Genomic DNA, 16,426 nt, shown 5'->3' on the forward strand with positions numbered 1-16,426 from the left:
TGCACGCCTCACATTTTTGTAAATATTTTATTAGAGCATTCTTTGGGACATCACTAATGAGGGCCTTTAGCTCCTCCACCTGCTTTTGAAATGGGAAAGATCTATTTTTCTCCAGTTCTTGATGCACCAGAACTGAATCAGGAGAGAACATCTAACATGGATGTTATTAATTAGTAACGGTCCTCAGGGAAAAGGCGCTTTAAAGAAATTCATTCTTCATTCTCTATAAATGATGTGGCTCATTTCACTCTAAATATGCTTTGAGTAGCTACCTTGTAATTCGTTAGTGCCTTGTTTGCCTTGTTTATTCCTAGCACTCCATTCTGTCCTTCCTCCCCGCCAACTTTTTTTTTCTCTCTGAATTATTCATGAGTGGGCGGGGCTGCGTGGGGTGAAAGGTGACGTTCTCCGCTGCGTCGTTTGGCGCCAGCGTTTTCGCGCGGCTGGACGTGAACCGCGCCATCCGCCCCTGAAATTGAAAGACTTACACCGACACCGGCAGCGATATTCCCACTCGGTTTTCGCCGCGGCGGCGCGCTCGCTGTGGCCCGGCTTGTGTCCGCCTCAGTTCCGAGGACGCCGAGGTAAGGATGTTTGTCCGCGGAAGGCAGGACGTGGGTCTTCGCCACAGGAGCGGTGCGGGGACGCGTCCGACCGACCGACCGACCGGGGCTTTGTACGCGAGTTTTGGCGAAGGCTGCCGAAGCAAAAGCGCTCCGTGCGCGGCGTGTACGCGGCAGCCTCGGCGGCCGCTTCTATGATGAATGGCGGGCTTTCCGGCGGGATGGCGGTGTTGCATGCGGGCTCGCTGCCCTGTTTGCAGCTTATGGTTAACTTGGTGAAATCTGTATATATTCCCATTAGATTCCCCACATGTTCACCTTCTGACTCCTCTCCTCCTCCGGTTCTGTTTTAACGCGCAACAAGTCCCATTCCCGTCGGCACAGTGGGAGAACTAACGTGTTGATGGTACCTTCTGGAATCTTCTTCATTCCCGGCGCTTAAATTGTCTTTAAACTGAGATCTATTTAGAAGTGCTCGCAACTTGTTGACTGCATGCAGCATTTTCTTATAGTCTTAGCATAACTGTGCATAGGCCGAACTATGCAGCTATGTTTTTCATCAAATAAAACAACTTTGCGTGGCACAGTTCCATCCATGTCACTGTCCCTTGCAATCAGTAGTGACAGGGACAGACGCTCCAGGTTGAGCGTCCTGCTCTGTTTGTCCTCTGCAGGGTTTGACTGGGACCATGATGGCGACTGTGCCGCCACCCTTCGGCCTCCTGCCGCTTCTGGAGTCGTTGGAGGACGCTAAAGCAGGGCAGTCCGAGCAGACCGATGCCTACTTAACGATTGCGAAGTAAGATCATCAGTCGCTGCTCTGCTAATATTCCCTTCATTAATGTGTGTTATTTCCTTAGCTTACCCCCTTTTGTTGGGTTCTACATCACACAATATTCACTGCTTGTATGAAGACTTGATTTTGTTTAATGAAACGTATTGAAGGTGTTCTGTGTTCATCTCAGCCGCCTTAGTGGAGAAGACGGGCGGCAGTTCCTTCCCGTCGTGGTGAAGCACTTCACGCGCCTGGGGAAAGCCATGCAGGTAGACGGCCAGCTCTGCGTTTGTGCACGTGGGGTGGGGTCGGTCGGACTGATGCTGTAGATATGCTGTAACTAGAACAGTTATTTCCAATATCTGATGGTCCAGTTTATTCCACTTGCTATTTTGTAATTGGATAAAGTGCGATGGGTGTTGTCTCAAAAATTTGTCCTGCTCTCGTTTCAGACTCACATCTCCAGTGAGAACGTGGAACTGAGTCAGGCAGCCCTGCAGGCCCTGGGCTTCTGCGTCTTCCACTCCCACATAGTTTCTGCCATCCCAGGTACAGAGGAGCTCGCTTCACGTACTGCACTATGAGGGCTTGGCTGAAATGTTACACGTTTAGGCTTGATCAGTGTTAAGAAATTTTAATATATTCAGAGGTGAACTTCACTGTGCTACATAATTTAGCATATTGTGCTAAATTCTAGCCTGATTTAATAATAATACATTTTCTGCGTAGTTTCTTTTTCTTTTTTCCATTTCCAACATTTTTCACCCCCAGCTACTTTTTGTGAAGAGACTTTGTCGGCCCTTGCTGGATTAGTGGTGAAATCCACGGACAAGAACACCTGCACCAGGGCGTTGTGGGTGATCTCCAAGCAGAACTTCAGTGTGGATGTGGTCGCTAGAAAAGTGAGTTCGACCCCCTCGGTCCTGTTACCAGGCGGCAGCGATGGAATTGTAATTTTTTATTTTTTATTTATTTTATTTTTTAGGCTCCTGAGATCTTGAAAACTCTTGAGGCCGTGAGAACCCGAGAGGACATCCAGTCTGTGGTCATGGAGCATGAGGCACTTAATGTTATTATAAGGTTTATAAAATCGCTCTCTCCACTATTTACGACAAAAATTGATCGTTGCTTGGTTACATTTTGCATTAATGTCATGATATATAAAATTTTTCTCTTTCCCCACATGCAGACTACTGGAACAGGTTTCGGCTCAGATGGTTGAAGGTGCAGTGCAGTGGGCCAGGTTGGTTATCCCTCTTGTTGTCCACTCGGCGGCCAAGGTGCGTCTGCGGGCGGCGGCTGCGCTGGAGATGGGCATGCCCCTGCTCTTGGAGAAGCAGCAGGAGGTGGCGGCCATTGTGGAACCCATGATGTCATCGGTACAGTTTTGTTTATTTTTGGACCTCAACGCAGCCAGCTGCGGGTTGACTGGAAAGGAACGTTAATTTGAACTTGAATCCAACAGAAAATCATCCCCGAACTTCAGAAGCTTTTCTCCAACAAGAACGAGACTAATGTACTGAAGCTTTGGCCTCTATTTGTCAGGCTACTTGGAAAGGTGAAAAAATATTAAATAAAAATTATTCATTTTCATATTAGTGTTATTAGCTTGTCATTGGTTTTTGAGGTTTTTTTTATTTTTATTTTTTTGGTAGGTCCTTCACCGGGGTGGCTCCTTCATCAACTCCCTGCTCTACCTGGAAGAGCTTGGCTTCCGAAGCTCATCTCCCAGTATCAAGAAGATTGCTTTTATTGCTTGGAAGAGCCTTATTGATAATTTTGCATTGAACCCAGGTGAGGTGTGGAAGTTCTGGACCAATGATTCTTCTGACATTTTTTTTATTTATTTAAAAAAAAGATGTGTGTGCACCCGTGTGTATAAAACTCTACTCTCTGGTTTCTTTTTCAGATATTCTGTGCAGTTCTAAACGCCTAAAGCTTCTCATGCAGCCCCTCAGCTCCATCCATGTTCGGACAGAGGCTCTTCTCTTGACCAAGCTGGAGGTCTGGTGGTACCTTGTGGTCAAACTGGGGCCCAACCTTGTGGCCAACTTTGAGCAGGTTATTGCTACTCCATTATGTTTTTAGCAAAAGTGTGTTTTTAACACTTCAAAACATGCAAAAGTCTTTTTAACTGGAATCAATCTAATCATTTTTTTTTTTTTTTTTTTTTTGGGTGCAGGTTGGAATTCCACTGTTACAGAGCACCCTCCCTGCGGATGCGCCACTACTTTCTCCTGTTACTCCGGCCAGGAACTCCACCCTGAACAGCACTGCTCCTGCGACCCCTAAAACAGGTTAGTAGGAACTGCTTTTTTGCAGTAAACAGTACCACGGTTTATGATCATGAGTTAGCATTTGAGGACTTTTTGGTATTTTTAATGCTTCTTAAACTATCAGGCATCCCAGCATGCAATAGTCCAGCAGCGACCCCCCGCATCAACCTCAACTGCAGTGTTCAGTCGGCCAGCTCGTTCCCCTCAATCCAGCTTCTGGGACTGGAGATGGTGCTGCACTACTTGCTCGGGGCACAAGTGGCAACAGCTGCTGCCCAAGCCGGCATCACCCTCAGCCTGGGTAGGAAACCTGTTGCTCAGTGGAAACTCCACTTTATGTTCATTACAAGTGCAAACATTTATATTTTCATATATATGTTTTCTTTTATATTCTAGAACCGCTGGCTCATCCTCTTCTGACTGGCCACTCGTCCTTCACCAAGCACTCCTGCGTTTTAATTTCGGCAGTCAGGGACGGGTTTATTGTTGTAGGGAACGAGGCTCCAGGTATTCATGTTTTCAGGGCTGGGCTGCTGAATTCCTTATTTTGTTTTAGGATGGGATCACTAGATGTAATTGGGTTTTGTGAGATTTATGCATCTCCTTAGATACAGAAGATTTGTTTTGGAGTAGGTGATTGACTGACTTATTGATATATTGGAAAGGTTCTCTGGGGTTTGTTCAACTGCTGTGAGGTGTCACGTGGGAAACTATACACAACTGACCATTCCAGAAAGGATTTTAATAGAAGGCTTCCATACTGTTGGGGTGGCTGTCTATTATTAATTTGTGAAGATCAGGTCCCTGGTTGTATTAATCTAGTTTTGGAACAAAGATTTGAATGTGTTCATCTTTTTCTCTCACTTCAGAGCCTATGCTGATTATCATATGGAAAGGTCTGCTTGATCATGTCAATCTGATTATAGACGCAGGTAAGGTCTGAAAGTAGTGGAAAGTGTACATAAAACCATGCAGATTTAGTTGGTTTATTTGTACAGGCTTTATCCTGTGATTAGTGGTCAAATTTGCTCTGTCGCTGTAACCATAGTAACTTGTGCTATCAGTACTCAAGACCATGGTGTAAGTGGGATAATCCAATAGAAGTAGATCAATTATGAAATCAAGTTAATTATTAATTATACTTCATATAATAATCAATGTGTAACACAACATTGTTTTTGTGATGTTTTCCTTTAGCTGAACTGCTACTGTAGGCTCTGTGCTTTTGCTCATGCAGTGGAATGGTTGTTCTTTGGCAGGTGGTAATAAGAACGAGAGGCAGGGCTCCGACGTGCTGAGTCAGCTTCTCCAGGCTCTCCAGGCGGTTCTCTCCTCTGATGTTTTACCCGTCGCAAGAGCTCTGGTAACCACCTCAACCCTAGAAGACTGACTATGTACACGCTAGAGACTACTTGTGCTGGTTATTCAGTAACAACGTGCAATGGAAGGCGGGAGAAAGTTTCGAACAATGGGTCTTTTTAAAAAATTTTAAATAATTGATTTTAAGAATTATTTGACAGTTTAGACATTTTACTGTACCCTAGTGGGTAAGACACTCACCTATGAACCGGACTATCTCAAAGTCCCAGGTTCACATTCCACTTACTACCATTGTGTCCTTGAGCAAGACCCTTAACCCTGAGTGACTCCAGGGGAACTGTCCCTGTAACTTAATAAGGGTTACCCCTGCATCACCCTTAGTGAGCAGTGGGCAGTTATGACAGGAGCAGTGTGTGGGGACTTTGCTCACAATGACTGCTCAGGATTCGAACCTTCAGATTTCGGGTCTGCTTCCTTACCTGCTAGGCCACCACTGCCCCATTTATACTCACTTTAACTTACTGCTGTCTTTTTGAGTTCATCCACAGAAATATTCTATTGTCTGTGGGCCCACAGGCACTCCTGGAAGTCACAGTGAAGGGCATTCCACAGAAGGTCCTGGGCTCTGCTGCCTATCAAGTGGCCAACATGGATGTACTTAACGTCAGTGTCCTATAAAGATTTCTTGTTATTGCTAAAACTGCAGTAAAAGTGCTGCATTTGTATCTGATTTTTTTTTTTCTTACAGGGCACCCCAGCTCTTTTCCTCATTCTTCTCTTCTACAAGAGTAGTTTACTTCCAAAATTTGTGGAAGATGAAAGGTTTGTTTTTCCTCATTTTTCTCTCTGGACTAAGTGTCTTACTTTTAGTTCAACAATACTTCAAGTGTTACATTGAAATGATAAATATCTGCATAGGCATTGTACTCTGTAAACCATGACTAAATGTGAAGGATCAATTGACTATGAATAAACATCGAATATTGTTTAAAATGTGAGGCAATTGTTCACAAATGTTAATTTCCCCCTTCGTTCACCCTCTGGTTTGAAGGTTCTTCTCCTGCTTGGAGACTCTGGTTTCCTCTGGCCTGTCAGGTCCTACATCCCTGTTGGTGTTTGTAGAAGCTGTGATTGGGGCCATGAATGGAAACGTGTCCACGGTGGAGAGCAAGGAACACTTGTGGAGGATGTGGAGCATTGTGGTGAACCCACTGACTGACGCGATCACACAGGTACAGTACAATGGTGGACGTGCCCACATGTAACCTACTATTTACAAAACCTGCTTGCTTTAATGTGCCTATGGCAATGCGGTTTCTATTTCAGACAAATGAGGTGAATCAGGGTGATGCCCTGGAGCACAACTTCAACGCCATGCACAGTTCCCTCATGTTCCCAGTTCCGAACTTGCTTCTTGGCAAAGCACTTCCTCAGGTGCGTCCTTGTCGGTGGTTCTGTACAGTATCAGTAAGGTTCAAAATGTTTGTATGAGACTCTTAAGTAAGCTGTTTTTTGTTTTGTATTTAAATTCTATCATTTATTTAATAGCAAATAGTTTTGAATATATTTTAATAGTTGTGTTCTTTAGTCAATGGCTTCTAATCAATTCCAAGTTTACTTTGCAGTACTATAATTGCCACCTACTGACCTTGCTTGGTATTGCTGTATTTTCTTGGTCTCAGTATGCTATACAAACAATAGGTGGGCATGTAAGGGACTAGTTAAAAGCAGGGATGGTTCTAAAGAGTTTGGTTCTAAAGAGTTATGATCTTACAGATGCTACTGTAAATATAGGCTTATATTGGGTTTGTTCGTCTCATGTCTGAATGTAGTCCATTAATTTCCACAAAATTCACCAGTATTTATCTAAGGGGCGGCTTATACCAAATGTACAGGGAAGCATACCATAATGCATTGTGTGCATACATACAAAAATGATTATGCAAGTAACAAAGTAAATTCCTCACTGTATTGTTCCCTTTTGTAACTAATGAAATAATGAGGGGATATATTTCCTTGTACACAAGGAAAACTTGTAAAACACACAAAAAAAACGAGTGAGTCAGAGAGGGACCCACTTCAAGGGCAGGGTTTATGATTTGTCTTAAAAGAAAAAAATATATAAATTCAAACAATTTTATTATTCCAGCAGAATCCTTATAATTTACTGAATAACTTTTCTGTTTGTGCTTGTCCGGCATAGGCGACTAAGAAGTCCATGATCAGCACGTGGTCTCGGCTGTACATTGCTTTTGCCCGCTGTGCTGCCTTAGTGGCCACAGCGGAGGAAAATGTCTGCTGTGAGGAGCTGTGCTCAAAGATGGCAGTGGTTTTAGACAGTGCTGTCTTATCCGTGAGTAACTTACAGTATCACCTCTCAGTAGGAGACAACCGTTTTTGGCTTATTTATTTGATCAATTGTATGTTGTGGAATTTTTTTACAAAAATTTTTTTTTTTTTTGCAGAATTTCTTTGTACTGGAAGCTGTTGCAAACATTCTCCAGATCATCATTGAGTGTGTTGACTTTTCACCATACACCACTCAATATCAGCAAAAAAAGAAATGTAAGTTAAATCAATTGTCTAAACATGTGGCTCAACTATTAATGCATTTAAAAAATAAAAAAACTCTTACACCCACTTTCTAGCTCCTCGCACCCCTCTCGGGAGAGTAAGAAAGAAAGGCAAAGCCTTGGGGAACCTCAGCACGTTCCTCACTCTGCTGGTTCGCTCTTTGGAGGCATTTTTGACCCTTGACTCCCAGGAGTTCACTGTAGAGGTGTCTGCTTTGGCTTTGGGTGGCGTTGGCACGGTATTGATCTGCATCCTATCCAAAATCTTCACCAGTGTGGCTCTGCCTACTGTCATCCAAGAAGTGATTTCCACTCTCATCCAACCATTGACTTGGCTCTACAGTCAAGTGGGCAGGTAGAACTTTTTTTTTTTTTTATTTGTTCATGTAAGTATATATATATATAATTTATTTATTTTTCTAATATGTTCTTTTGTTATTTTTTTATTAGTACTGCTGAAGTACAGTCAAAGACCTACTCAAACCTGGGACCCAAGGTATGTCTGATTTCACATTAGCATATGTAGTTCATATCAATATTTTGTTTATTTTGGTTCTCATGTTTTGCAGCTTGAACGTTTCCTGGGGGAGATGTTGGGGTGCTTTCAGTCCCGCTCCACCCTTCAGTATGACGATGATCTGCTGACCCTCCTGGCACCCCTGTTCTCTGTGCTGTTCTCCCACAGGAGCAAGAACATTCGTACCAGTGTCGCTCAGTTCTGGAATGCAACGTTTGGGAATGCCGTTGTTCTTAACTACCCTGATGAGTTAAAGTGAGGGGAAATTCTATTTATTTATTTATTTATTTTACCTTTCCACTATTAGTGTACATTAGTCTTCCCTAATTTATTTTCTTGTTTATTTGCACATTCTTTGACTACCTCACTTTTACTACTTGTAAACTAGTGGTAGTTTCAAAACTACTGACTTATTTTAAGCATTATTTGATAAAATCTAGGTATTGGTCTGATTTTTTTTTAATATTCTCATTCATCTTAACGTATGCAGTTTACATTTACATTACATTTACAGCATTTATCAGACGCCCTTATCCAGAGCGACTTACAATCAGTAGTTACAGGGACAGTCTCCCTGGAGCAACTCAGGGTTAAGTGTCCTGCTCAGGGACACAATGGTAGTAAGTGGGATTCGAACCCGGGTCTTCAGTTGGGATGTAAAAGTTTATATATTGATTTAAAATGCACAAATGCACATAATAGGTGCACTAACTCACTGACCGTGTCATAAAAAGTGTGCAAAAAGTAATCTACAATGGAGGTGATTAAAGCCGGACTGGCACCCCAAATGAAGCATTTTGCCCAAATGTTAAACTTTACCTTTTCACACCTAATGGTGTTTACCAGCTACTCAAGCAGGTTTGAGTTCCCTGTGTCTTTTGTGATTTAAGTTTATGGCATAAAATCCCTGCATCATACGATATTGCAAGTTGAGTGCATCATTACATCCCTACGATATAGTGAATATAACACTGTAAAATGGCATTGATTGGGATTTCTGTCCTTTTTCTAGACCTGTCCTGACTCAAGTGAAGCAGAAGATTCCTATCATTTTACCCACATTTCAAGCAGTAGAAGAGTCTGAGGGTTTCAGGGGACAGCACTCTGTAAGTCTTTGTGGGTTTGGGTTTTTTTTTTTTTTTTTTTTGGAAATACGTATATAAACAATTTCATCATTGACCTATTTCTTGTCTGATGTGCAAAAATCTGCCTAGAGCAAATGCCAATCAAAAGCTGACATTTTAGGTTGTGTGCAAAAAAGATTGTCTGAGGAAGTTTAAGACCTCTAAATATTCATGCAAGGTTGATCGCTAACTGAACACTGCTTAGCGTGTGAAACAGTTCTGGGGAGGGGAAAGCGTGACATTTTGTGGCAAATAAGCATATATATATATGTATATATGTATATGACCAAATAAAGAAAGAGGGCTGACCTAGAAATGGATACAATGTGTAACATAGTTTATTAACTCCTACTAATTAATGGTAGTTACAGATCAGTCCCTAGTGAACCAAATGAGGGATTTTTATTTTGGACATTTGAAAGCCTTTGCTGGCAAATGCTTTAATGTAGATTAATGTACATGGAGAGAATGGTATCTATTTGGTTTTCCTTTATCTATATTAATGTAAAATAATGTGCTGTACACATGCAGAGTGAGAGCTCACAAATGGAGACCGAGATTAGCGGACTGAAGGTGATGTCTGTGGGGAAGAGGGACTCCTTACCGAATAGAGCTGCTGTCCCGAAGAGCTCTGCAACACCATGCAAGCCTGTATCTGTGAGTAAGATGGCTTATAAATACAAGTCATTGTATAGTCAATAAAAATGCATCCATGGTGGTAGTGATCCAACACTCAACCTGTCTTCTCCAGATCAGGCTCGATTTTGGCTCTCCAAAGCCTCCCCGACGAGAGGTGCTGGAAGAGGAAGCGTCCATAGATTTTGTCTTCATCCCGCCTGAAACAAAAGACCGGGTCCTGACTGAACACCAGAAGGAGGTTAAAAGAACCAAAAGGTAAAAAAAAGATAGTTTATCAAGGACTCATTTACCAAACTGTTTTGCTTGAGGAAAGTTTTAAAGTCTCTTGTTTTCTCTTCAGAGTGGACATACCTGTTATGTATAACAACCTGGATGCCTCTTTGGACACCACAGTCTTCACTCAGTGCATGCAGAGCCAAGAGGAGTCCCTGTATGTTCAAAATTCTGACCTGCTCCTCACACCTCTCAAGCTTAGGAAGTTTGTGATTCATATAATTTTGTATTTTATTCAGGGACTCCGTTCCAGTAGACGAGAAGATTGAAAGCAGCAAAATTGACAAGACTGAGAGTGAGGTAGAGGTAATCCTGCAAATTACCTGTTTTGATATCTGGAAGAAATGGACTTTGATTATTAACCAGATAATTTGTTTTTGTAAGGGTGTAAAGGGAGAGTTGAAGCTCGACGGCAGCACCAGTGTCATTCCTTTGGGGTCTTCTGGAGAGAAGAGCACAAATGCTGCTGAACTCCCATTCACAGGAGATGTCTTCATGGAGGATCTCGATAAAGCCAGCAGTCATAATGATTCTGGCACCTCTGACGTGGTGTCTGGTACACCCCAGAAATCAGGCAGTCGTCGGCAGTCCTTCATCACGCTTGAAAAGTTTGCAGAGGGAAGGCCAGCCAGTCCTGTCAGCATCTCCAAATTCACTGGTCCTTTTACTAGGACTTCCAACAGCCAGGGCACTCCAAGCTCTTCAAAGATTCAGGCTAACCAACAATCCACACAAGAGAATGACTCACCAGAATCCAGTAAATCACAAAGCTCTTTCCATCAGGACCTCAAGGTCGAAGAGCTGAAGGCCAAAGCAGAGTCCTTAGATGAAGGTGTGCATGAACGTTCCGAGCATGAAGAGGACGTCATACCAGATACACAAACAACGACTGTGGCCTCCAAACCAGAAAGCCTTTTGGCAGAAAAGGTTGATTATGATGATGAAAAACAATCTGATTGTGATGCAAAGGATTCCGGGCCTTTCCAAGATCACAGTGAAGTGAGGCGGTCTGGTCGGTGTAGGAGACGGCCAGTTCGCCCAGGGGAAGACCAAGATGACCACAAAATTAAATTCTCACCAAATAGTCCTGCGAATGACCAACAGTCTAATTTGCAGGAATCAATCAAGTCGCCACCAACACAAGGTAAGAAGTCTAAAGTAGTCGTGGAATTGGAAAACACTGAAGCAGCAAAAAGAATGAGCCCCAGAGCTATGGACCTCAGCCAAAATGAAGCACCACCAGACTCTGCTGATGGCCAGACACTGGGCAGATTAAGGAGGAGGACCCGGGAACTTAGCCAATCTGATTCTCAGCCAGACTCCCAATCACCTGGAGATGCTCAGGCATTGAGCAGGTTGAGGAGGAGAACCAAGGAGCTCAGCCAGACTGAGTCACCTACTCAAGCAGATGACAAACTCAAGGGCAGAGTTTGGAGACGGAGCCAGATGCTCAGTGACACAGACGCATTAAATAAAGACTGCAGGTCTGCATGTTCCGAAGCCTCGCCGAGAGAAGGCCTCTCCCAGTCTAGCACTGATTCAGAGGTCAATGGCGAGTCTCAGGTCAGACCAAGGAGAAGCAGGAGGTCTGAGAGCAGCAATGCTCATAACGAAGGTCTCTCTCATGGGAGAGACAGCGATCAGATCGGTAATGACCCGAAGAGAGGCAGACATGGCCTTAGAAAGCAGGACGCTGAGTGTGTTCGCACAGAGAACTCACAGGTTAATGAATCGGTGGAGTCCCAGAATGAGCAGGGTAGGTACAACACGCGTCGGTTCTCACAGCTGTTGATGCCTGTTCATGAGCGCTCAGAATCGGGAGCCTCTGAGAATCGAGATGGTCAGAAACCTGCAAAGAGAGGCAGAAAGCCAAAGTCATTAAGTGCGGAGTTCAAACAGTCACCACCTAGTAATGAACATGTAGGTGAAGGTCTGGAAGTGCAGCATAGCCAATCGCCTGTTCCTGGAAATGAAGGTATTAGTGCTAAGGTGCCTGCTGAGAACCAAGCTTTACAAACTGTTGAGAATGAGGACCAAGAGGAAGTAGTTTCAGATCATTTGGAACCTTCCTCTGAAGCTAAGCACTCCACCATGCAAGTTGAGCCAGAATCAAATCCAGATGGGGACGCTGGTTCTGTTCCTCTGAAGACTGACGAATGTGAGAATGAGCTTGCAGACCATGAAGGAATCGGCAAAGTTCACCCAGTAAAAGTATCTTCAGATGCAGAAGAGGACGTTTCAGATCGTAATCTGTCTGGCTGTGACACTGCTGTAGCTTCATGTGAAGCTGTGAGAATAGAATCTGGAAGTGACTGTTTGCAACGAGAGCACGATGAACCTGACAGTCCGCCTTGTAAAAGTGCAGTGGTACAATGCTTGGATTTTCCAGAGAAGACGCTTGAAAATGAAGCTTTTACACCTGAGAAAGTACAGGAAGAAATGGAGTCTTTTATCCAGGATGTTCAGCAAGAGATGGTAGAGGAACTCCAGAAAAACCCAGATGACCGTTTACAAAATTCATCTGTGAATCAGGAAGAAGAATCAATTAATACTGATCAAGAAACCAGTCTCAGTGTGGAAGGAGTCACTCCTCTTCTAGCCGAAGAAGGCGAAGACACTCAGGTTGATTGTGAATTGCTGCCTCCGCCTGTAGATGTGCCTGCTGGTCCCAGTTTACCTGACGATCGGCCAGAGGATCTCCATTCTGGTGTCTCAAATGATGTGGGTTTAGATTCTCCACCCACACAGAAGAATGGTGGTGGTGCAGGTGGAGAACCAGAGGTGGGACAGAGCCCCAGCAGCGGAAAGACACTGGGTGTCTGGTCACCATCTGCCTCGCCCTCCACCAGTATTTTGAAGAAATGCCACAAGAGGCATTTTGAGGAGGACACCCCTTCCCCTCTTCCCAAGGTATGCGTTTTTTTTTTTTCTTTCTTTCTCCTCTGTGGCAGGCATTGCATTTGAGTGCTATAGGTTAAAGGTAATGGTCATTAGATCAGCACACCAGTTATCTGCTGATGTGTTCTGGTGCTCAAGGTTAAGTTAACATTCACGGAAATGACCAACACCATTCCTGCGCTGACAGGAAGTTGTCAGTGTTTCCTATAAAAAAAATCTAATTTAACCCACTAGTTCATCATAGGCTCATGTGACTGAACTTAAAAAATACATTTGTCACATGTTTGGAAGCCATGAAGGTCTGAGATAATGTTTTAGGGGAGGGGTGAGAAAAGCATGAAAGAGGGGACTTCATAAGGGGACAAATTCCAGATGCGACTGTCTGAGCTGCCGCTCTCTAAATGGTGAAGCAGAATGGACAAAGCACTCTTTACACTCTTTACAATGTTCTGGTGAGCCTGTTTTTGGTGATTTCATTCATTTTTTTTTTTTTTTTTTTTCTCCTCCGGCAGACTCGACGAGTGTCGTTTGCAGACCCCATCTACCAGCAGGAGTTAGCTGATGACATTGATCGTCGCAGTCCCATCATTCGCACCAGCTCACCAAGGTCAAAGAGTTTGAGTGGACCTCCAAAGGTATGTAGACAACCAGTGCTACCTTCTGAATAAAGTCCCAAACTTATTATTATGGTAACGTGTCTTTCTCTCTCAGTTCATAACGACACCAACAAAAGGACTGGCGCTTAGTCCCCGCAGTCTCCGCTGCCCTGGGTACAAAAGTTCCAAAAAGTGCCTGGTAGGTTTTTGAAAGGAGACAGTCTGCTGTATAAATAATTGTTCTTTTTCTATTTTTCTTTTTTTTTTTTTTTTTTTTTTTTTTTGATGGGGGAAGTCTTGTTTTGTTGTGCCATATGAATTTGCATTTTGTAAAAAAAAAAAAAAAATTCACTGGCCAGTAACTATTGCAGTTAATGTAGATCATGGGTTGGAATTATTGCAATGATTGATATTATTCATTGATCATGGCTTGCAGAAGGTTAAGATGGGATACATTGTAAGAAGCATTAATATGTATGTATTTATATTTACACATGTATGATCTGGTTTATCTTGCATCATTATGATTTCAGTTGGATTGGACTGCTTGAATGCATTTTTAATAGATTGTCTAATTTTAAGATCTCAGAAATGAGCCAGGAGCCTCGGCCCATTCCCAAGGATTGTGTTTTCCCTGCCTTAGTGTCATGCTCTACACCAGTGGAGGCTGTCCTACCACAGATCTCTTCAAATATGTGGTGAGCTGCAGTGTTTTTGGTTTTAGTTCCTAATATCAGTCTGTGCCAGAGATGGAGCTTTGAGAAAGCTGTCTTGATGTTCAGGCCTCGTGGATTTGGACAGTTCGTTCGAGCCAGGAACATCAAAACAGTGGGAGACTTGAGTGCCCTCACACCCAGTGTCATCAAGACACTTCCCATTCGCTCACCTAAGCTGATGAATGTGAAGAAAGCGCTTAAAACTTTCCATGACCAGCAGGTATTCTTGATTGGTTCCTTTAGCGCCATACAGCATAATCACTTCACATGCATTCATTGTAAGCTTGTTTATCAGCGGAAAGGCCGCAGCGATGAACTGAAGGGTTTTGATGAAATGGAGAAGATGACTTCTGAGGACATGGAATTGACTCAAAATGAAGAAGAGAAGAACCAGTCAGAGTCTCCAGGTAAGTCTAGATTCGTTTTATACGATATATAAAAATTATACTTGAGTAATGGTACATTGAATGGTACAGTGGTCAACACTTCCTCTGAGTGTGAATGATAAATGTGAACATCCTGCTCCCAGGTTCTTCCCAGTTTCAGGTGTTTTCACAGCTCCAGCACACCTGAACCTGCTCATACGAAGGTCTTATTTTAAAGTCATATTTCATTCTTTAATGCAGGTGAAGCAATGCTGGATGTGCCTGATGGTGTGGAGCCACAGTTTGTGGTGCCACCCTCAAATGGGCTTCTACGTGAGGTTCAGGCCCTGGGTGGTCTACTCAGTGCTGAAGAACTCAGTCACTACTCTCCAGACCAGCTAGCACAGATGCACAACTGTCTGGGCACCATGATGAAGAGCATCATGGACCAGATGGTCAGCCGCTTTGAAGCCACCTCAACGGATGCTGCACCATGCAAGGACGTATCTTGAAATAGTTATGAAGCAGATATTAGAACAAATTTTAATGTGGATTTTACCCCTTTTTTTTCTTTATGAATTATGGTATATTTCTCTTTTTAATGTTTTTAGTTCATGTTTTGAGGCCAAGGACTTTGAAGGCACTTTTTCTAAAACATGCTCCTTGTTTAAATAAAAGACTATGGCTATGATATGCATTTATTCATGACATGACTTATCACCACTTCAGCAGGCTTCACAACACAAGTTTTACTCTGTCCACAGTATTATTTATTGTATTTTTTTTGGATAATGTTTGTTCATGAGACAGTTGGTTGGTATTTTTAGAGTGAATCTATTGTAAGCCACTGATTTTATAGTTGAACAAATTCTAGCTTATTTAACTATCGATCAGTAAGATGTGTATTGTAATGGATCTTCCCTGACTAGGTATTTGTAAATGTAAAAATTTTGCTGACATTTTGAGCATTTCATGAAGATGAGTCCATGCAGGAGTTGTGCAGAAGCTGGTGGACAAGATATAAAATCTCATGAGAAACCCCAGAGAGAATCTCTGAGAGAACCCAAACACACATGCAGCCAGCCGTCAGGAGGAGATAGAATTTTATTGAAGAGTGTTGATTAATAACGTTTTTCTGATACATACACATAAAACCAGACGACTCACAATCTAACTTTGTGGCTTACGTTGTGTTTTTCCTCGCAAATGTACGAGTCAGAGATTCTCGTAAAGTTGCCTCTCTTTGTCCACGCAATGACTTTCCAATGTCGGAAAGTATCCGAGTTGTCTTGTGACGTTAATCTCGAAATTCCACGCAGTTTATCCATCTGCGTGGGACCTAATGCGCCGTCGAAAACCTGCGACTGCGAATTCAGACGTGCGCATACGAATCACCACGGCACGTAATTACTCTCGTCGACCGAACGCGTCCGCTGAGAGACGAGACGTTCGCGTTTATGGCCTCCGCGTAGTTGGCCGCCAGCGTGCCGGTGTTGTACCGAACTCCGCGGCTCCAGGTGGCGCTGTGACGCGAGAGACGGTTCACACCGTAATCTCACACACATTTAAGGTAGCGCGCCGGATTTAAGGTGGTCTGAAACTATAAGAGTATGTAAAGAATATGTAATGGTGGTAGTAGCCTAGTGGGTAACACACTCACCTATGAACCAGAAGACCCAGGTTCAAATCCCACTTACTACCATTGTGTCCCTGAGCAAGACACTTAACCCTAAATTGCTCCAGTCAGTCCCCCGACTGTCCCTGTAACTTCTGATTGTTAGTCCCTCTGGA

General features: G+C 43.3%; 1 protein-coding gene across 4 annotated transcripts; it reads left to right on the plus strand.

Annotated features, from left to right (window-relative positions):
• The first annotated feature begins 424 nt into the window (after window positions 1–424).
• On the plus strand, window positions 425–15,326 carry rif1 (replication timing regulatory factor 1). 4 transcript variants are annotated; one of them, XM_028991001.1, is made up of 36 exons: window positions 425–584; window positions 1,238–1,362; window positions 1,529–1,607; window positions 1,791–1,887; window positions 2,110–2,240; window positions 2,324–2,418; window positions 2,528–2,717; window positions 2,804–2,896; window positions 2,994–3,132; window positions 3,248–3,399; window positions 3,521–3,635; window positions 3,739–3,915; window positions 4,011–4,121; window positions 4,484–4,546; window positions 4,874–4,977; window positions 5,472–5,597; window positions 5,683–5,756; window positions 5,986–6,166; window positions 6,261–6,368; window positions 7,138–7,287; window positions 7,400–7,499; window positions 7,583–7,862; window positions 7,958–8,003; window positions 8,077–8,279; window positions 9,037–9,130; window positions 9,680–9,805; window positions 9,900–10,042; window positions 10,128–10,217; window positions 10,300–10,366; window positions 10,445–12,970; window positions 13,471–13,593; window positions 13,670–13,753; window positions 14,137–14,252; window positions 14,337–14,490; window positions 14,566–14,677; window positions 14,897–15,326. In XM_028991001.1, the coding sequence occupies exons 2-36, from the start codon at window positions 1,253–1,255 to the stop codon at window positions 15,145–15,147; spliced, it is 6,810 nt and encodes a 2,269-aa protein (XP_028846834.1). In that variant the 5' UTR covers window positions 425–584; window positions 1,238–1,252; the 3' UTR covers window positions 15,148–15,326. The 4 variants fall into 4 exon arrangements, with proteins under 4 accessions (XP_028846834.1, XP_028846835.1, XP_028846836.1 ...); XM_028991002.1 differs by having other exon boundaries at window positions 10,300–10,360; XM_028991003.1 differs by having other exon boundaries at window positions 5,511–5,597.
• The last annotated feature ends 1,100 nt before the right edge of the window (window positions 15,327–16,426 follow it).

This window comes from Denticeps clupeoides, chromosome 9 (genome assembly GCF_900700375.1).
Source record: "Denticeps clupeoides chromosome 9, fDenClu1.1, whole genome shotgun sequence".
In the NCBI taxonomy this organism is placed as follows: domain Eukaryota; kingdom Metazoa; phylum Chordata; class Actinopteri; order Clupeiformes; family Denticipitidae; genus Denticeps; species Denticeps clupeoides.

Bases quoted from the DNA above. Each gene is read 5' to 3' on its own strand.
- rif1 (XM_028991001.1), top strand. From the start codon at position 1,253: ATGATGGCGACTGTGCCGCCACCCTTCGGCCTCCTGCCGCTTCTGGAG. The intron at 7,863-7,957 runs GTAGAACTTTTT...TTTTTTTATTAG, and splicing joins CTCTACAGTCAAGTGGGCAG to TACTGCTGAAGTACAGTCAA. The intron at 9,131-9,679 runs GTAAGTCTTTGT...GTACACATGCAG, and splicing joins GTTTCAGGGGACAGCACTCT to AGTGAGAGCTCACAAATGGA.